This window comes from Vitis riparia, chromosome 18 (genome assembly GCF_004353265.1).
Source record: "Vitis riparia cultivar Riparia Gloire de Montpellier isolate 1030 chromosome 18, EGFV_Vit.rip_1.0, whole genome shotgun sequence".
NCBI lineage: Eukaryota > Viridiplantae > Streptophyta > Magnoliopsida > Vitales > Vitaceae > Vitis > Vitis riparia.
The window spans coordinates 2,448,551-2,469,861 of NC_048448.1; the positions used below are offsets into that span (position 1 = coordinate 2,448,551).

The 21,311-nt window shown below is 36.5% G+C and overlaps 3 protein-coding genes across 6 annotated transcripts; 1 reads left to right on the forward strand and 2 right to left on the reverse strand.

Annotated features, from left to right (window-relative positions):
- Window positions 1-2,808: 2,808 nt before the first annotated feature.
- Window positions 2,809-9,708, reverse strand: LOC117907536 (thylakoidal processing peptidase 1, chloroplastic-like). Of its 4 annotated transcripts, none has more exons than XM_034821104.1 (7): window positions 9,032-9,708; window positions 7,797-8,003; window positions 4,863-4,919; window positions 4,694-4,762; window positions 4,194-4,280; window positions 3,739-3,806; window positions 2,809-3,521 (listed from the first exon to the last, which is right to left on the reverse strand). In XM_034821104.1, exons 1-7 carry the CDS (start codon window positions 9,257-9,259, stop codon window positions 3,452-3,454), a joined length of 786 nt encoding a protein of 261 aa, XP_034676995.1. In that variant the 5' UTR covers window positions 9,260-9,708; the 3' UTR covers window positions 2,809-3,451. The 4 variants fall into 4 exon arrangements, with proteins under 4 accessions (XP_034676995.1, XP_034676994.1, XP_034676996.1 ...); XM_034821103.1 differs by having other exon boundaries at window positions 4,857-4,919; XM_034821105.1 differs by lacking the exon at window positions 7,797-8,003 and having other exon boundaries at window positions 4,857-4,919; window positions 9,032-9,705.
- Window positions 9,709-13,970: 4,262 nt separating this feature from the next.
- LOC117906536 lies at window positions 13,971-16,323 on the forward strand. The gene has a single exon (XM_034819579.1). It carries the CDS (start codon window positions 13,988-13,990, stop codon window positions 16,133-16,135), a length of 2,148 nt encoding a protein of 715 aa, XP_034675470.1. The 5' UTR covers window positions 13,971-13,987; the 3' UTR covers window positions 16,136-16,323.
- Window positions 16,324-16,402: 79 nt separating this feature from the next.
- LOC117906537 (cyclin-A1-1) lies at window positions 16,403-20,666 on the reverse strand. The gene is made up of 11 exons (XM_034819580.1): window positions 20,285-20,666; window positions 19,171-19,546; window positions 18,944-19,080; window positions 18,429-18,521; window positions 18,153-18,286; window positions 17,966-18,041; window positions 17,726-17,802; window positions 17,590-17,623; window positions 17,113-17,262; window positions 16,854-16,988; window positions 16,403-16,715 (listed from the first exon to the last, which is right to left on the reverse strand). The coding sequence occupies exons 1-11, from the start codon at window positions 20,480-20,482 to the stop codon at window positions 16,644-16,646; spliced, it is 1,482 nt and encodes a 493-aa protein (XP_034675471.1). The 5' UTR covers window positions 20,483-20,666; the 3' UTR covers window positions 16,403-16,643.
- Between the last annotated feature and the right edge of the window lie 645 nt (window positions 20,667-21,311).

The window sequence follows — 21,311 nt, forward strand, 5'->3', positions numbered from 1 at the left end:
TCAAAAATCCTGAAAGTTCCACCATAAATGCGTATGTATGCATATGGAAGTTCATTATTGAATGCGACATGCATTTATTGGGCAACAAAATTGGTACCATCTGCCCTAGTGTGAACGGCAGTGATGGGGTAATGTCATGTGTTTTGACTAAAATGTGGAACCACTCCCATTGAATACTGCAATTATTGTTGGAGAATTTCTATTGTCAAGCCCTTGAATGCAACCTTCTAACTTCCTTTGAAATTTTGTTCATTTTAAATAATTTGTAGAGGAGAAAAATAATTGTCTCATCCCCTGTTTTCAAAGCCCCTTTTGTTTTGGTTCAATTGAGTACAATGGGGTGTACACCTTGGAATATTCCCCTCCCTATGAGACTTAAATTAGTCAAAAAAAATTATTATTTTCAAAATATTTGAATTTGTCAAGACCAAATTTCTTCAAAGGTATGAAGAACTTTGAGAAATTCAAGCATGAAGGATGTTGACTATGTGGCAATAAGTGTCTTCAATAATTAAAGCTCACATCATCTCTACCTCACAAGTTCATCAAATTTATTCTAATGGGATTTATCAGAACTGAAAATATCTTATCTTTTATACCCATTTCTAGGATGTAGAAGCATATGGAAAAATATTGCTTGAAATTATGGATGATAATGGAGATGGTACCACAAGTAATTGCTTTATGAAGGACAACTTGGAGTTAGCAACTAGGAGATGGGTACAAGTTTTTGGACCATTCCTAGGATGAAGAAGAATCACTATTTAAAAATATTATAATAAAAATAAGACGATCTTTTTTTCTCTCTCTCTCTATATATATATATATATAAGACACCCATTTTTCTTGTAAATAAAATTCCACAAAATATTCTTAAAGCATCAATACTTTTTCCATAAACTTGTGTAGGCATATTCTCATCCTCTTACAAAAGTGGAAGAAAAATAAGTGTGGTGATATGTTGATAACCAAAAATAGGGGGAGGGGTGGGGGGGAGGGGGAAGAAACTTCACTTTGTAGCTTTAATAAATTAATTCTTCTTAGAGTTTGTTCATTGTTGGGATTTCTTTTTAATAATGGATTTTTTTTCTTCAATGATGATTTTTATATTGTTGATTTAAAAGAAATAATCAACAATAAAAATATTTAAAACCCAAAAGAACATTAAGGTATAAAGATACCAAAGACATGTTTGGTTACTAATTTGTTAGAACAGTTTTTTAAAACTATTCTTTAATGTTTTGTAAAATAAAAATATATTTGAAAACATAAAATATTTTTAACAGATGTTTAAATATGTTTTTAAAATAATTTTTATATCTAGTATTTTATTTTTAATCATTCTACATGTTTATATAATTATTTTTTAAAATAGTCATTAAAAAACAAATAAATAAAAAATAACTAAAAGATGATTTTTAATAATAGGTTTTGATTGTCAAATATATTTTTTTTATTTTTTGTTTTAAAAAACAAAAAACTATTTTCGTTATGAAATCGAATCCCAAATCTTCATATTACAAAATTCAACGATAGAAAAAAATCAACCTTTGATTTAAGCCTATGTTATTTTATTTTTATTTTATATTATATATAAGATAATTATATATATATATTAGGAAGGAAATTAAAGATATATTTTCATAAAGATGTAATAAAGTCTCAAAACATGGTATTTTATTATTATTTAAAATTTTATGACTCGTACCACAATTAAAAATATAAGTAGACTTTGAAATATGAACGTTTTCTATATTAAATTCAAAATATGTTTTACTTTGACCTCATTGATCTTCCTCAACAAAGATTATTTTCCTAAAATTTTCTTTAATAGTGAAAATTTTCAATTTTTTGAATTGTGTATGAAATAAATTTTTTGACCTCTTTATGGATGTAGGCAGGTTTATTATTTTTATTTAAAAAAAATATATCAAAACTAAAGAAGAATATATATTTTTTGAATAAAAAATTAGAAAGAAAATCAATATTGGTATAGAAAATAGAATTGAAAATAAAATACTATTAATAGAAAGAAAAAAATAAGGAAAAGTAGTATAGAAAAATAGAATTAAAAACAAAATACTAGGCATACACTAGGTAACAATAAGTTAATAACTTAATAACGCTACATTACAGTGAATAGTATACGCGTATGAGAATTGAATACTCGCCATCACAGCCGCCCAAGCCTTCGTCCTCATTAGACGGTAGCGAGACAGTCAACGAACGTGGGGTGGGGGAATTAGGGGCCCACTCGAGACCATTGGGCTTCTGTCCTTTAATCGGTTCGCCAGTCAACTCTGGCCGTCTATTATTGGGCTCCTTTTTTCCGCATCTCAGCCCACTGATGGCGACTCTTTCTTTGTATTTATTGTTTTTTATACCCACTGGTTGAGCCCAGTTTTGAAATTTTGGGCACGTGTAGTTGACGATTTACTAGACTGCCATTGGTCGTCTCGCCTGGGGTGACTCGTTTGTTGACTCACCTGCTCACGCGGCGAATGGCCCTGGACCGAGGATGTCTGTTTCATATCATAGTCACACTAACTTCGTGTCGCACATTTCACATGCACACATGCAAAGCCAAAGCATGTGGTGATGTTTTGCAAATTGGAAAACTCCAGTCGTACTCACAAACCATCACACAATTAGATTATAATTATTCCTAAAATATCCATGCAACTCTGATCACTTTCTTTAACCCCTCTTACAACTGGACTTAGTTTAATAGCAAAAATCTGATAAGAAAATGACAGGTGTTCATAAATCCATTTTCTGGAAGATTTAGGGAACATTACAAAGATGATATACTTAAAGGCATTGCAAGCATGCGGGTACTTGATAAGTAGGAAGAAAGAAAACCAACTTTTGACTACAAAGGAAAAGGAGATTTCATCATGTGATGATGTACAAAGGAGATCTGCTATGAATCCCACACGCTTTTAGGCTTCTAACTTCGCAAGGATAAGCCCAACTCGACAGAAAGATCTTCACCACCTAACCGATTGGTATACCTTTCTTAGATTTATACACATGGGCATGCCTGGTATTGAGATTTGGCATAAGGGGAAAAAGGGTTAGTGTTTGACCCCTGAAATCTGCCACATTGCAGAATGAACCAGAGATCACTAGCTTTTTCTCTCCATTGTATCTGTTTGTTGGGTTAAAAAAAACGTGGTCTAGAACCTCTGTTATAGCCAAGAACTTTGGGAACAAGAGATTCATGGCACAAACCATCTTGGAAAGGAGATGCAGGAGTTAACAGAAATCAAATTATCGGATGCAACTTTGTACACTATGAAACATTGGAGAAACATCTGATGAATACATTCAATGAATGAATAACAGTCATGGATTTGGGATAGCACAACATTAGGGAATTCCTTTTAAACCGTCACATGGAGAGTAAGAGAATTTTGGAACTTCTAGCCCATGCCCTGGTGCCAATGGGTTAATTGTACGTAAGTCTGTATACATGTGTGACAAATCTTCCAATTATGTTTTTGATAGGAAGGGGTCCCCTGTTGATCAAAGAAGGGCAAAGTTAGTTTTCTCAAATATCAAGTTAATAGAGCCTGTAGAGGAAGCATTTGATTATCCAGGTAAAAAGGATATTGTACATCACAGGCAGTTTTTTAAGGGAAATAAGGCCCCTCTGTTAGGGGAATTTTCCATGGATGATCAAATGAGATGAGTCGTTCAAAAAAATGATGAATTGTGGGAGGTGAGAATACTAACCAATCACGAGAGTCCAAGCTGTTATTGCGGTTGTCACCCATCACAAAAACATGATCTTTAGGAACACACTGCAAATACAAAGCAAGGTGAAATTTTGCATAAAGCAGCAACAGTTCTGGATTGCAGCCTCCAAGAGAGAGTTGAGAAGAATAGAGGGAGCAGACCGAGCATATGGTGTACCGTCTGAGGCTCATGATGATCCCAAATGCAAACAATTGGGAATCGTGAAGCTTTCAGATGTCAACAACATGGAGTCAGCCAGGCTTCTTCATGTCCACACCCTTTATAACTTATCCAGTGACAAGGTGAACAGATTGCATGGAGAATTTAACTGGCTTTTTACAAATCATTTGCCCTTGGCAGTTCGAACCCCGTAATGTTGTTCAAGAACACACTTTGCTGGCACAATAGTGTAGTCCAATTGAAATATAAAAAGGGACAGATGGGGAGCTCACGGTTGAGTGCAATATGTAATTTGGCTGCTCTAAGATAAAATCTTCAGTCTGGACATCCCCATTGACATAAAGGGACCCATCCCGAACCTGTACAAAACCAGAAGAAAACAATTTATGGAAAGCACCTCCAATTGTTACAGGTCCCATAGATACATTGGATTGTTATGTAGTACAAAGTTCAATTCTCAAGTGAACTAGGCTCAATGCCATATCATTTATAAATGGCAGGCTACACATGATCTAGTTGACAGGAGGGGGGTTAGCAGAAATCTCCAATGAGACAGATACCAAAAAGATGATTGCAAGAGCACTTCTCATTTGTCAATTCTAACCACAAGCTCCATAACACATAAAGACAGTTATGTAAAAGAGTTGCACCAGACAAAAAAAAAAATAACAATCAAAGTGAAGTAGAGAAAAGGTTTTGTCAGCTTCTTGGGAGAGAGAAAGTCATAAATGTAATAATAAGGACAGGATTGCAAGTTAAGAAAACATCATACCTCAACCAAGTCTCCTGCTCTTGCAACAACCCTCTTAATAAAGATTTCATCTTCACTGTGTCCTGGTAGCTGTGGACAACCAAGAACATAACAAATTTCAATGAAAGACTTGAGTGGAGTGAAGTGCAGATATGCAGTCAAGTTTTCTGCAATGTGGACAAACCCGTACCGGAGCTCTGAAAGTTACAATTTCATGAATAGCAGGACGTCTGAAATAATATGACACCTGGAGAGGTTGGAAGAAAGCATCCTTAGTGTTAAGGAACCAAATGGCAATAACCATGACAATTATCACAAGCATGATCTTAAAATTAGAAGCGCATAATCTAATACAAGATACTACCAATCAATTATCACAAGCATGATCTTCCAGAGGCTTTCTGAGAAAACTGAATATTGATTGATATCTAGACTGATTAAGAACATAAAATTTTTTGAAGTGGCTTGTGCTTGTGTAATTCACAAGTCATGCTTCTAGATCAAATGCCAGTGCCTGTAAATTTCTTCTCAGACTACTGGGATGCTTCCAAGAAGTCAGATGTTTTAATATTTACCACCAGTATTTCAGATATTTGTCCAATTTCTAATAGAAGGACACACCCATTGAAGAAACAACAGTACATCCTCTTGCACTTTTCTTCCACATTATTTATTCTTGTTATTCTTAAACTTAGCTGTCATAAATTCATAATCCAACATTTCCTTCTTTCCCAGGTTGGTTCTTTCAGAACTTGTGGAGAAGAAGTATGGTGTAGGTTTTTAGCTCATGTAGGTTTTTAAGAAAATAAGTTCTAAACCAATTTTCTGAAAATATAATAATAATGATATAGAGGGGTACAAAAGCACAAGTTGTTGTGACCCCAAAGGTGAAAAAATGAATACAACGCCAAATGGAAAGAAGATGCTCAAAAAAGATCAATATACTAAATTAAACAGGATTGAGGGAGGGGTAGAGGAGGAGAGTGAGGGAGTAAAAAAGAATATAATGATATAGTGGAGGGCAAAAAGCATGAGAAGTTGGAACAACAAAGGCAAGAGAATGCACAAAAATAGAGGACAAAATAATAAAAAATATGCCAAAGAGAAAAAATAAATAAATTGAGAGGGAGGGAGGAAGGATGGGTTGGGGAGGAGGAAGAGAGAGAGAGAGAGAGAGATGGAAAAGTGGAAATAATAGACCGTTTGATAAAAAGAACCAAGGAGCAACGTCTTTACAAATGGCTCAATAGTCACTCTCCACAAGTTCATCAAACATATATATATTGTCTTCACTCAAGCCACTTCTAAATATTCCCACAAGGGAAAACAGTTTGATAAGTATCTACAGGACTACAAATCAAACACAGAACAGATCGCTAGAAAATGCAGCCTCATGATTTGTAGCCATATTCCAGAAACATGAGAAAATCAGGGAAATTATTAACTTCCTATTTGCAGAGGCATCCAAGAGCAACAATCAGTTGGATTGATTTTATCCCCTCACAACATCAATGATGTGGCACAGACTTCAACAATCAGCGGTCTAACTTGCCCAATAACTTCATTTCTATTATGTAATTGCAAAAACAGAACAACTAAAACCATTTAATGATTTCCAACTTGAAAGAGAGTGCACTAAAATATGAAAGAGAATAATGAGAGTAATTTTTTTCCCTTTTTAGTCAAAATATCAATTCCAATAGGATAGTAATGGGTTAAGTCTCACGAATAACAATTTAATTTGTACAAACTAGCTGTACAAGTTGCCAAATAACTCATCAATGACATAATGATGAAGAAAATATAATTAGAACAATTGACTCCCAGAAGACATATGGAAACTAATGACTCAAACAATGATGAAGGAGAAGAGGAAACATCATAAATTTACCAGCTCCAGAAGGAAGTGCTTACAGGACCTTCTAGTCACTTCTTTCTCCAGGTATGTGTAAGTTTGTTAGAAAGAAAGGAGCAAAAGTAGAGTGCCCACAAGTCGGTGTAGTCATTTCCTTTTTGTGGTATGCACATGTTCTCTAGAGTGAGGGAGAGAGATAGAGATCTCACAGCTTAGGGTGTTCTCTTACAACTTACAAGGAAATAAGTCCATTCACATGCCAGCCTTAAGAGTCATTTAGTTTAGAATATGGGAGTTTTAACTCCCAAGGAAAGGAACTTGTTCCAATAAAAGACGATAAAAGAAACAAATGAAATATATCTAAAATCACAAGAGTATGTTGAAACAAAAATCTAAGGGATTGAAACTAAAAAGTTGAGGTTGGGCAAAACTGAAAAAGAAATGCACAAGCATCATTCCTTGTCCCCTTGAACCACACTTGATACATACTAGATATCACTCTCAGAAGCTAAGCAAACAGGTTTCACTCTCCATGACAGAAACATACAATGATTTGGAGTGATTTCATGCTATAATCCACTTGGAAGACATAAGCACAGATAACACATCAGTTTCCAAATCTGTCAAGTTATGGCAAAAGTTTAAAGTCAAGGATAGAGGATGATTAAAGGTCAAGAATTGAAGAAATAGGGGAATCCATAGACCTTGAAATCAGAAAGGGATATAGAAACTGAGTTGGAAGCCTTTGATTAGCCACATCACATTTCCCAGAAATGTGAAAAACTTGCATGACTAGATACCCACCCACAAGAAAAGATGTGAAAAACTCAAAGATATTTATAAGAAAAAAACTAATCAACAATAAATGAAATCAAGAATACCAAGAACAATTTGCAATTCAATATGAAGACTCCAGAAATCTTTCTATCCTATCTTGTATATGAGAAAGAAAAAATGCATTGATTTCTAATCACCATTTAATGGGTATGTAGACTTCATGATTGCAATCATTATATGATTAAACTACAAGTCAATCAAGTTACTGGTTTAGCAATTTGGTAAATCAATGCAAACTTTTCATCAAATTTATAAAGCTAAACGTATGATCTTCAATACTATTGCATGCCTAAGTCCTTCCAAGAACACAACCAATCATGAACCCAATTAACCTTTTTTTTGGAAAAAAAAAAACCCAAAAAACCACTTGCAACATCATTGACACACCATAACATAAACTCAGATCAGAAAAAACAAATGCTTAACTTTTACCTTTTCCACAACGATTTCATCACCGACAAGAAGAGTAGGGTGCCTAGACGTGGACACTACGAATCCAATTTCTATATACCTTGACTTTAAAGCCAGTTTCATCAAAAATCTCAAAAAATAATAACTTGTCCATAGCAAGAACTTCCAACTCTTGGACAGCATCCATCGTGGGCAAGAAAGCATGATTTGAATGCAGGTATGAACTAACTGCAGAGATTGGAGAAGAATCAAGAGAAAAGGAACAACAACAATAAGGAAAATTGAAATGCTTGGTTTTGACTTCCAAGGGATAATATGGTTTGAAGCACTGATAGGATTCAAATATGATGAAAAGATCAGATAAAGAGAGAGAGGTTATGAGTGTTGATGAAATACACTATTTTAGTTCAATAGCAGCCGGGTGCTGAATGAGAAGAAAGGTTGAATGGCGAGTCTTGAGAAGTGCACAGAAGGAGGCCAGGACAAACAACAGGAAGAGGAACTACTACAGGCAAAATATATAGAGCTGTTTTGGGCCAACATAATTTTAGACTCCATTTGGATTGTGGAAATTGTAAGGCAAAGAATGAGAAAAAGGAGAATGTTAAGGATGAGAAAAATAAAAAACAAGTCTAAGCTTAAATTCTTTCACCGACTTCTCCAGTTTTATTCACCATATCAAATTAAGAATTTAAACATGCATAGATTTTCATATGATATCATTATATTTCAATTTCTTCCCCATTTTATATGGCAAAACAAACAGAATTTAAAATCCCTTCCTCTTTCCCTTAGTACTCCCTTGGATCTAGATTTGGCTGTTATGGTGAATGGGAAACCGGGTATTCGTTGAGCAGGACTTTCTCAGTGATCATGGAGTTCGCTCATGAGAAAACAATTATTCAGCAAAAAAAAATTCAAAGATAATTAGAATTCAACACAAGGACTCCAAAAATGTTCCCGTATCCCTATTTGAAGATAACAGAAAAAAAAAGAAAAAAAAAAAAAAAACCACCATAAGAACTAATTCCTTGTCTCCGTGACTGCAATCAATCATCTACCAAAGTTCAACCAGAGTTGGGAGGTCTCGATTTCGATGAATCAATGCAAAAATCTTCATCAGAAGTTTAAACCTAAAACTATGGCATTCACCTAGGCATTTTGAAGAACACATGGCAATCACAAATCCAATTCACCACATACTTATAAGATCAAAAGACCACATGAAACACCAATAACGCTAACCAAATACATACCCTTTCCATGAGGACTCGATCTTGGACATGAAGAGTGGGGTACATAGAGGAGGAACATATGAAGTTAATTTCCGTAAACGTTGACCACAGAAGCACCACCACTAAGCATCTCAAAAGCCCATCGAACCCAGGCCACCGAAGGAACCCCCAACTTTGACACGGCATCCACTGTAGCCACGAGTGCATGAACAGGAGCTGGTACAAAACAGAGGGTCTCAAGAAACTCATTTTAAACTCGGAAATCGGAGGGTTAGCAGTCGACTACGACGGAAGCGGTGATCGTATAAAGCTCCCAAATTAGCGGAAGAGTGGAAGACAGTGGTAACAAAACTACGCTGTTTCAGTCCGATGATCAGAAGCTTGAACAACCGATCATCGTGAAAATCACCGTCGGAAGAAGACGAATGCTGTCGAACACACTGGAATAGAGAGGGGAAGACGAGGATCAACACCAGATTAACCAAATCAGCAACAGAAACAACAACCACAGGCATAATATAGAGAGAGAGAGACGGCGAGATTTGCTGTTGTTTTGGGGGTTTATGAGAGGTTTAGAATTTCGAGGATATGGAGATTGCCATGGTGATCGTGGTTCAACATCGAGATTGTGAGTGAACAACAGCACGAAAAAAATGGGGAAATGGGGATTTGTTGACTAGGGTGTTTCTTGCTGGCTAAGTTTCTACTTTCGGAGGATTTTGTCTGAAAGGCTGCTGACGTTGACTCACCCTCGTCACCTGGCTGACACCATTGGTAGAGCCGTAGAGGCGCACATTGGGCCAGGCCCGGCCCAATTAGTCTTTGGGCTGCTATGTGTTGATGGTCCATTTGGGAATCCATTTCTCATTTTTTGTGATTACTTCTTAGTTAACTATCCACTAATTTAGTTCAAACCTCAGGAAAATGAATGAAATTAACTCTCTATATAATTAAAAAAATATCTTTTTATTTTAAAATTTTAGGATGGTGTCGAGTTTAATCATCTCACCTTTCCATCATATTAACGTAAATTTTTATTTTGGCTTAGAACTAATTGCAAATATCACAAAATTAATTACAATTTTTTTTTCGATCATTATATAAAAAAAATTATCATTATCATTATAATGTTAAAAGTATGGATTCATACATACCAATTAATATTTAAGAAGAATCATCTCAACCTCTTTCTCATTATTAAGAAAAATATGCATTTTCAACTTTCGAAATTTGTAAAGTTATTTGATTATTTTTTTTTATTCATAGTGAAAACCATAATTTCTTTGGGTTGAAAATTTTTATTCAAAGGATTCCTTGATCCATAGAAAATTTAAACTAAATTTTGATGGATTGACATTAGAAAAATAAAAATGCATCAAGATAGATGATTAGAGGTTGTAATGAAATTATAAAAATGGTTGTAATTAGGTCAATAATTGTATATATCTACCTCAATTAAGTTTTTTTTTTAAATAAAAATAATTCTTGATGAAATAACCAAAATACTATGGAAGTTAACATTATATAGAATTATACTACTAGACATCCTTAATTGTGATTAAAACTATACTTCCAAACATTTTTAAGAGCGTTCAAAATTATAATTTCAAATATGTTTTTAGTATCTAACATAGCATAGATGAAATTATTTTTTATCTTTCATTTATTTTTCACTTTTTCAGAATTAACTTTTAAAACACTTCTAAACTATTCATAACCGGGATTTTTAATTATCTTTATAATAGTTTTTTTTGTCAAGATTCATATAAATCATAAGTCCTAAAATATATTGATGTGGTCCAAACATTTTAAAAAATGTTGGAATTAGTTTTAAATGTATTTTAAGTACTTTTTTGTTCATTGACAATTTTTTGAAGGAAAAATTTTTGTTTTAAGTTATATTTGATTTCTAGAAAAATTGAGGGAAAATATGAAGAAAATAAAATAAAGTGAAAAATTAAAAGGAAATAAAAAATAAATTTAAAATCAATAAATTATTTTTAAAAGTTATTTTAAATTCACTTCACTTCGTGAAACCAAGGCTTGGTTAATCTCGGTTTTGATGATAACAAAAAAAAGTTTAAAACTAATGATTATGTTTCAAATGTGATTGAGAAAGATGATTTCGAAGGTGGCAATCACAAAGACAAATCAAGTCAAAGAGAAATCATGAAGAAGAAGATCACCTCAAAGAAAAGTGTTTTTTAATACCCAAGCTTCATAAGATCTCTTTGTAAGGTTGTTGGTGCACTAGGATTTCCATGCATTACATTATTTACTTATGCACCAAAATCATCTAAAAATTATTTTATTTTAAATATTTTTAAAATTTGATGATTTCATATTTTCAACTAAAACCTTGTGTCAAGTGTTTTTTCAAACTTGTTTAAAAGGTTTTAAGTTGAAAAAGTTGGTTGTTGAGCCAAAAACGGTTCAATCAATTGAATCAGATGAAGAATCGGTCGACCGTCAGCTCAACCGATTGAGGTTCGGGTCGACCCCTTGCTCAACCGGTCAAGGGTGCAAGAAAACTTTCTCTTTCTTCTAGAACGGTTGTTCAACTGGTCAAGGTTGAACCTCAATCGGTTGAGGTCCGATCAAGGTCCAACGGTCGCCTACCAAGCATTAAATGCTAACGGTTAGTTAACCGGTCGACTCTCAGCTCGACCGATAGAACCCCCAATGGCTAGTTTGGTTTTTTTTCTTCTATAAAAATGCTTTAATCTTCATTGTTTGAATAACTTAATTTTCCCAAACATTTCTTGAATATAATTGAGTCTTGGAAAAGTGTTTCTGAGTGCACCATTGTTCTAAAACTTGCATATCTTTAGTGTACCGTTCAATCATAGTTTTCTTGTATCATTTGAGTTTAAAGTTTTTGTACTAAGATTTTGTGAGATCAATTATTTATATATCTTTGAGAGGAAGATTCTTAAGTGTGGGGTATCACTTAAGGGGTTATTCAAGAGTGAGATATATCTTGAAGTTTGTAAAGGGTGCTTGGAGCTAAAAGTTTAAGAGGGTGGATTGGAACCCCCCCCTTTAGGGTGATTACCATAGGTTGAATTAGCCTAATTTTTCTAACAATTGGTATCAAAGATAGGTTTCTTGTTTAAGACTTAATCATCTAAGAAGTAATGGCTAATCTATCAAGCTCATCTCACATTGAAAGTTTTTCAACCACCCGACCTCCACTTTTCACGAGAACCGATTATTCATATTGGAAAACTAAAATGACTAGGTTTTTCTAATCTACTAATCTTGATTTATGGGATGCCATTGAAGATGATCCCCACATTCCTTCAATAACTTGGTATATCTTTGAGATAAAGATTCTTAAGTGTGGGGTATTACTTGAAGGGTTATTCAAGAGTGAGATATCTCTTGAGGTTTGTAAAGGGTGCTTGGAGCCAAAAGTTCAAGAGGGTGGATTGGAAAGTTTATTTATTTATTTAAAAAAGACCATCACCCTATTCACCTCCCTTTAGGATGATTACCATAGGTTGGATTAGTTTAATTTTTATAACACACTTTTTTTTTTAATGTAAAGATTAAATGATTTTAAATTATATAAATTTTAATTAATTTTAATTATATTGATTTTTTACCTACTTTTTCAAAGTGAAATAAAACATTAGAAAATTATTTTTCTTAACTCTTTCTTTTCTTTTCTTAGTATTTTATTGTAACCAAATATAACTTTAAAATTTATTGTTCAAAAAAAAAGAAAAAAAGAAGAAAAAAAAAAAGAAGATTAGTGTTTGAAAAGAAAGTTTTATTTTTATTTCTGGAATCAAATTTATTTGTTCATTTTTTTTTTTCACTTTCTTTCTCTTTGGTGCTTACAAAATAGTTGCATCCTCCATTGCATAATGGGCAAAAAATTAATTTCCATTTATAAAAGTAAACTTTGAATTTTATATAAAAAGTTGTCCACATGTAATAAATATTTATCCTATGATATTATCATTTTGAAATTATATTATTGCTCAACACCTTTCCATTTTAATCAATTGAAATTAGAGTACTGCTTAATACCTTTCCCTTTTAATCAAAGTCAATATGAGGAATTATGTTAATTGAATTAAGTTTTCAAAAGTGACAAACCCGTATTCAAACTCAACAATTATGATGCAACTTTGACAAGTTGGTCAGGTGATGACTAGCGCTAACCTAACTCAACCCAAATTAAGAAATAATCATTCAAACTCAACCCATGTTGATCTTTAAGTTAAAGTACTCGACTAAATCTCAATTCAACCTCATTTTTTCAAACTCAAGTTGAATTCAAATTGGTTGAGTTTAACTCGTATTAATTGGGTTAGACTCAGATTGTTTATAATTGTCAATTGTTGATTTAAACTTAAATTTAAAATTATAGTTAGTAAGTATGGTTTTAACTGATTTTTTTAAAAAATTCAAATTTGTAGCTGTCAGGATTTTGTGACGTGCATGCTCATGTCGATGAGAATTGAAAATTAATTTGGAAGAAAATATACTTTGTGAATTTGGTTTTTAAAAATAAATTACTTCTGCTCCAAACTCAAAGTTTGGGCCTGTAACAATCCATTGGATTGGGCTTGGGCAGAGCGAAGAGTGTAGACCAACCAATTCGATATCTGGGCTTTTGTGTCTAATTCAATAAATGGGACAAGTTAGAAAAATTTAGGAGATATACAACAAGGGAATCCCAAATCATCCGGATAGAAATAGACAACAGTCACAGCGACATCACCCAAAGGACACACCCCCAATAATTTCAGCCATCCTCCCATTGACACGTGTCTAATTTCTATCATTCTTGGACCCGCCTTCCCGTGAAACGTCATCCCTTACACTACAACCTCATCCAACCTCCAAACTAATTAACGGCCTCTAATCATCACAGCCATCACAGCTTTGTAACGCTATACAATCTCACTCTCCTCTTCCGGTGATAATATCTAGTGGCCCTGTCTGTCGTCTACGAACCACACTATGGAGACTCCAAGCCCTAGAGAGATGAACCGCATAACACTTCTCTGTTTCTTTCTCAGTTTGGTCATCACCCTCTTCTCTGCAGCGGCGGACCATGACGGCCCCACCACCAGCACCACCAGCATCATCTTCACAACGCTGGGGAGATCCGACTATGCCTTCGACGTTTTCAGCCTCCCGACTCTGGGGCCTTCTACTATCGCCGACGAGCTTCGGATTACCGATGGTCAGTCCGTGAATTTCAACGGTCATTTCCCATCTTCTCCAATTATTTCTCTTCTAGCCAATCAAACCCTACTTGAAAGCTCAAACGTGAAACGCCCAGATGAGTCTCTGCAAACCATCTATGTCACCGAGAGAAAGGGGTCGTCGAATATATATCTTGACATAATCTATTATGATACTCCCACGAACTCTAGAAGAAGATCTGCACTGGAGACCGCAGTTCGAGTTGAGGTTCCGCTATTGGGCACTAACACTGAACAGAGCGACGGTCGAATTTCGATGAAAGACAGGCCTAGCTTAGTTGGTGAGGACTTGGTTTACGTATCGACTCACGAGGACTCGGGTGTGCCCAGGAAAAGTTGGGCTGCTGTCTACTCGACTCATCTTCCGACGGGGTCGACTAGGCGGTTGACACCGTATGGGGTGGCTGATTACAGCCCGGCTGTATCGCCGTCGGGGGTATGGACAGCGGTGGCTTCTTATGGAGAGAGAGGCTGGGGTGGGGAAGTTGAAGAGCTCAGCACCGATATCTACGTTTTCAGGACTCGTGATGGGTCTGAGAGGACGAAAGTTGTGGAACACGGTGGTTGGCCGTGTTGGGTCGATGATTCTACTCTGTTTTTCCACCGTAGAGGCAGCGATGGCTGGTGGAGTATCCACAGAGCGATTCTTGCTGAGTCAGTGGTTATCGAGCGAGTCACTCCACCTGGTCTCCACGCTTTCACCCCAGCTACCTCGCCAGGCAACAAAAACTTCATTGCCGTGGCGACGAGAAGACCCAATTCAGATTATCGCCACATTGAGTTGTTTGACCTTCTCAGTAACGAGTTTAGGGAATTAACTCGTCGGATTTCTCCCCAAACTCACCACTTTAATCCGTTCATCTCGCCCGATTCTACTCGAATTGGTTACCACAGATGCAGAGGCGACAGTAACGGAGGGAAAAGCCCTCACCTGCTGCTCGAAAACCTCAAAAGCCCATTACCTGAAATCTCTCTGTTTAGATTTGACGGTTCGTTCCCTTCGTTTTCACCGGGCGGCGACCGGATCGCTTACGTCGAATTCCCGGGGGTTTACGTGGTGAACCGGGACGGTTCTGGCCGGCGGGAGGTGTTCTCCGGAATCGCCTTCTCCACCGCTTGGGACCATAAACGGAAAGGGGTTGTATACACTAGTGCAGGTCCCACGTTCGCTACAGAAAGCACAAAAGTGGATATAGTGTCTATCAACGTTGATGACGTTGACCAGCCTAGCTACAAAAAGTTGACCACCGGCGGTGAGAATAACGCATTTCCCTCGCCATCACCGGACGGGAAATGGATCGCGTTCCGGTCGGGCCGGTCTGGCTATAAGAATCTGTACATAATGGATGCTGTGGATGGAGAGAGAGGTGGGATCCATCGGTTAACAGAGGGTCCATGGACGGACACAATGTGTAATTGGTCACCGGACGGTGACTGGATTGTCTTTGCATCCGACCGGGAGAACCCGGGTGGTGGTGGGTTTGAACTGTACGTGATTCACCCTAACGGGACCGGCCTCAGGAAGGTGGTTCAGAGCGGTTCAGCTGGGAGGACTAACCACCCATGGTTCAGCCCTGATGGGAAGAGCATTGTTTTCACTTCAGACTATGCCGCAGTATCAGCTGAGCCCATCTCCAACGCACATCACTACCAGCCTTACGGCGATATCTTTGTGGTGAATTTGGATGGCTCAGGGCTTCATCGATTGACACATAATTCATACGAGGATGGGACTCCGGCCTGGGCTCCCAAGGTGATTAGGTCGGTTGACGTGAAGTTGCAGGTGGACGGGCCACACTGCTCCTTTGAAGATTGTCACTGGCTCAGCAACACTCCGAATCATGGTGTTGAGGCTGCACCCTGGGTCTTGGCCAAGCCTCAGTGTGGTCTACGGGCCTAGATTGCTTAATGCTCAAGCAGCTATAATATTGTATTACTCGGCTTTTGCTAGCGTATAAACCTCTCTGTAGATTGCTTAATGCTCAAGCAGCTATAATATTGCTAGTGTATAAACCTCTGTAGTATTATGACTCTTTCAGAAGTTGGTGCTATTAACTTGATGTGTTATATATAAACCCAGTTGTGCAATTAGTCCATTTGAATGAATGACTTTCCCATTTGTGAAGATTGGAGTTTGAAATTAAAGGCAACAAGGAGATGAATGACATAAAAGATAAATCTGTACAGAAATTGGACATTGAAATGAGCTACAAAAGCTAAATAAGAAAACTCAATTGTACAAGATTATGATCTAGGGGAGGACACCACCCTAACGTCGGAGTCAAAATTCCAAAAACAGGTGTGGTTATCAGAAAGGGGATTACAGCAGTTGGAACTAGAACAAGCAGCCTACACCATACACACACAAGCTAATCCAACAGAACATTGGAAAAATTACGCCACAGTGCTTAGTTGCTTAGGTTGTGGAAAAGCTCTGAAGGTATGGAAGGAGGGCAGTACTTCTTTGCCACAAATTTGTACTGGTGTGCACAAAAGAAGCATGTCAGTTTTAGGACATTTGAATCATCAACCAATCTACAGCAAACAGATTCTCAAAAAAACAGGGCATGTGAAGAACTCGAAATGAGTCTGGAAACTGGAACAGAAATTTTGCTCACCTTGTGCTGACTGTATTTCTCCCTGATTGCAGGTAAACTAGAATTGTGGTTGTTACAGCATAGGCGATGAAGAGCCTTAACACAATCACACAAATCAGAGGGCTGGTAGAGTGTGTAGTGCCTCAAGGTAGAATTCTGGACCAAAATCAATACCAGATTGAAATTAGGAGGTTTCAGAAGAGAAAGCTACAACATAACTCGGTAGTCCATAAGGCATTTGAACAAGCAAAATCTGCCTAATATTTCATCAAACCCTTACCCAAGGTCTCTTTGAAGGGAGAAGAATATAGTTGGCCAAGAAAATTGCTGAAGCCGCTATAAGGGATGGAGCATAACAGAGCATACTGTACTCCAGAAGGGATAGCTCGGCTATATAGTTCGCCAAGCACTCGAGCTGCAACGATGGAACCTATGGAAAGAACAGATGAAGTCATCAAACCATCACAGAGAACCATAGCTTTTCAGTGGGTTAACAAATTCCTAGCACAAAAAAGCATCCTCGGTCCCATTACACCAAGAGGAATGTTGGGCTTGATAAAGAACAAAATGACTAATGGAAGTTATTCTTATGACGAGATATTAAGGAATTATACTAGCTGTTATTTGCTTTTGTTTGTGATTCTTAAGATTGTGGACTGTGCTCCAGTGATTGGAAAATAACATGATTTGAAGTTGTGCATGTAATGAAGAAAGATATAAATCTGAATTACTAGATGTTACAGTCCAAGACAGATACCTCGTTCATTCCTTGAGCAGCTCGAACAAATCGCCTATCGTTTTGTCAATGAAGCACAAATCAACACTTAAATCAGCATATGTGAGATAACCATTGTATTTTTGTCATCAATAGGGATAGACAAGCTGAATATTACCTCAAAAAACATTTAGCTGTTGGAGCTGTCATTTCAAATTTTAAGAAATTTAGGACAGAAGATTCCATTTGCAAAACCTGCAAGAGTCTAAGTTGCTCAGTTTTATTGTCAAGGAAGGGATAAAAAAAACAACTAGGAAACTGTTTCATGTTTTTGCAAATTGCAAGTAAAGAACATCAACTACAATTCAAATGAACATTTAAATGAATCTACTATTTACACAAAGAGGAGAACCCAAACCTCCTCCTTGAAATAGGTGTTATCAGTTATGTAACAGAATTCTTCCACCTGGGGTGCACAAATCTCTTCATACTTGCTGCCAATTTTATCATGTTTCTCGTTAACATCCATATTATTTCCTTAAAACAGAAGGGAGATTGAAAGCAAGAGGGAACAAATACAGGAAAAAAGAGAGGTAGCATCTTACGCAGCAATCATCATGCATGCAACACCAAGCAATTGTAGCTGTTGCCTGTTCATCACATTCCCAGAAAGATACCGATCTATGAAGTTCACTGTCAAGTATAATGTATCAGGCACAAGCCTGTACTCTTCAGCAACCTGCAGTTGCATTAGAATTTATTACACCTCTAGAAAGACTACAATGAAACATCTTGGTAATCAATGTAAATCCCCATTGTACAATATTAGAATTGATCGAAATATAAGATGGATACCATATAATTACTTAAATATAATCTACCTCCACAAGCCAATCAATGAGAATTGACCTCATGCTTGCATTAACGTCTTTCTGAATTCTCTCCATGAAGTCTGTGGAAGGCCTCTTCCTTGCCTAGAAAACCCCAGGAAATGAACAAATTACATGAAGAAAAGGCAAAACAATAATAAAAATCAAGACCTAAAATCATATCTTATCATGTGAATATGTAGCATTCTAAAAAATTTTGGACCATACAATAAGTAACTCCATAAGAGGCTTCATGAAAGAAAGCAATTTCAGGGAAAATTCATGCAAATCTAAATGAATGGAGGGGTTCTACAGATTACCCTGAACAAATATATTTTTTGAATGGACTGAACTGACAAAGTTAAGACAGACAGGAAAATACATATCTTAAAGGTATCATCCCCATCAAAACACACAATGATCTTTATAGAATACATCTTGTTTCCAGGAACTTCAACAAGAAAGAGCATTTATTTAATAAGATCAAGTCAGAAACGTGTAGATTATCAATGGAAAAGATGTTAAACCTCAGATGCACGCAGGTGCTTGTAGATGTCACAAGCCATGGTTGCGCAGAACTGTGGATCCCCGAAATTGTCATCGATATCAGCAATTTTACCATTTGTTTCTGTCTCCACATGCATATCTTCACTGCAAATATTTCCTGTGAACAAAACAATGGAAACCCAGTGAGAAAATCTTCACATTGAACACAAAAGAAACAACATAAAGGGAGACAAGGCAAAAATGCAACCTTCTGCTTCCACATGCTCTGAAATGTAGAGCTTGCTACATGTCTTCCTCTCAATAGAATTAACCGCTAAATCATCAACGTCCATATATTCAACTTCTGGGCTCTTGAAAGAATCACAAGTAGACATCGTCTCATCCATGGAAGCTGAAATACCATCGGATCGATTCGGTGAAACATCCAAGCTGCAAGGATCTGGAAGGGCGGTAACAGTAGAGGCAGTTCCATCACTTTTGGGAAGAGATGTGTCCTTACAGGGAATAACTGCAGTTGGTTTCACATTCAAGGAAGAAGATGATGTATTTCCAGTGATGCCTACACTTCGGGAAATTTTAGAAGATCCCCTCTTCGCTTTGGAAATTTTTTCCGCACATGGTACCTTCAAGAAGACAAAACCCTAGTTAATCATTTCACCCCACATGGCATTAAACAAATATTAGATTGTGGATTTGGATAGCTAGAGACAAATATTAAAAGGTGGATTTGGGTTTGAAATTTGAGCCCCACTATGAAATGATAGCGGAGAGGACTGACTTTCACCTGAGATTTAAATTCAAACCTTAAATCCAGAGATAATAATTGACTGATTTCTTGTCTAAACTATTTTTTTCTATAACGACAATTCTCTCAGGGTGCGATTTTGTTTCCCAAATAAAAAGCGGCATTTGATCAAATAGATTGAAATTTTGGAAGAATTGGAAATAACACAAAAATTTGAATGCTTATAATGTATTGTTTTGGTCTCGAAAAATGAAAAGATCAGGACGATCCATAAGAAAAAAACCTTCAACCAGGGAAAAAGAAAAGAACGAGAAAAAGTCACAGAAAAATACTAAATAACAAAAAAAAACTTAATTTTTCATAATGCCATAAACAAGATGATACCCAAACATTCAGTAATTCTTGTGTGGCATCTCAGAAACCAGAGGATACCAAGAAAAAGAAAACATCAAATCAAGCTATAATGAGCCTTTTTTTTCTTCTTTTTTTTGGTTTGTGAATCTTTCCTGTGAAACAAAAAAAACAAAACCAATAACAGTTTTCCCTTTCTTTCCCACGGTTTTCTTAGCAACCAAACAAATCCCAACAATCAATCATATCAAGAAGGAAAACCCACCATAGTCCCGACCGCAGCCGAGCTTTTTAACCCACTCAGAGAAGCATTCTTTTGGTTGGTAATGTTACTGAGAGGCGGCCGCTTCTTGGCCAAATGCGACGGCACCGTCGTAACCTTACCATGATTATCCGACGACGACCGCTTCATCAACGACGACGACGACGAAGAAACTGAGGAACGGCGATTCTGGGTCGACATAGCTGAAGAGCCCCTCTCTCTATCTGGTTCAAAATGAACAAAGCAAACCAGATAAAGGAGAAAAAGAAAGGGATTCAAATCTTTGAATCTTTTGAAGCAACTAGGGTTTAAGTCATGAATTTTTGAAAATGTTTTTCAAGATTCTTACAGGGTTGATAGTAAAGAAGGGGAAAAGGTTTTAGAGAGAGACGGTGCTGCGTGTGATTTAACGTACTACTTTAATGGTACTTTGAGGCGGGGAAAAGCGGTGTTTGAATTGAAAGACATCCTGACCGTCCGATCTGCTCGATAATCGTTAGGAGCGTAGCAAAGTGGGGCCCACAGATCTGTCCCCTTCTATTTTCTTTTAACTGTATTCATCTTTGTGTAAGAAGGGCCAATAGGACTGCGGAGAGTGATGGAGCCTGTGGTCAAGGCTGAGGTGGATTTTCGTTTTCATCGGTTTGAGGGAGTTTTAGTTGTCGGTTAGATTTGTGAAGGTGACGGGCTGTGAGGTTAGGGAGGTTGGGGTTTGAATTTGAATTTGAATTTAAACAACCTAACGGTCAGTCGATGTGGCTTTAGGGAGCAGAAACTGAGCTAGGAGTGAGACCCACATGATCCAGTTTCAGAGCTTTTAAGGCACATAGTCAAATTTTTTTTTTGGCTTGTTCGAAATTTAGGGATTGAAAATTACATCATTTTCTGTAATGATTTAAAATTTCTATCCCAATAAGAAAAAACCAGGAGGAAAAGCAAATAAGAAATGAAAAAGGAAGAAAAATAAATAATCAAATTTAATTTTAGAAAATTCGTATCCATATTTTATTAATGACAAATTCAAAATGGT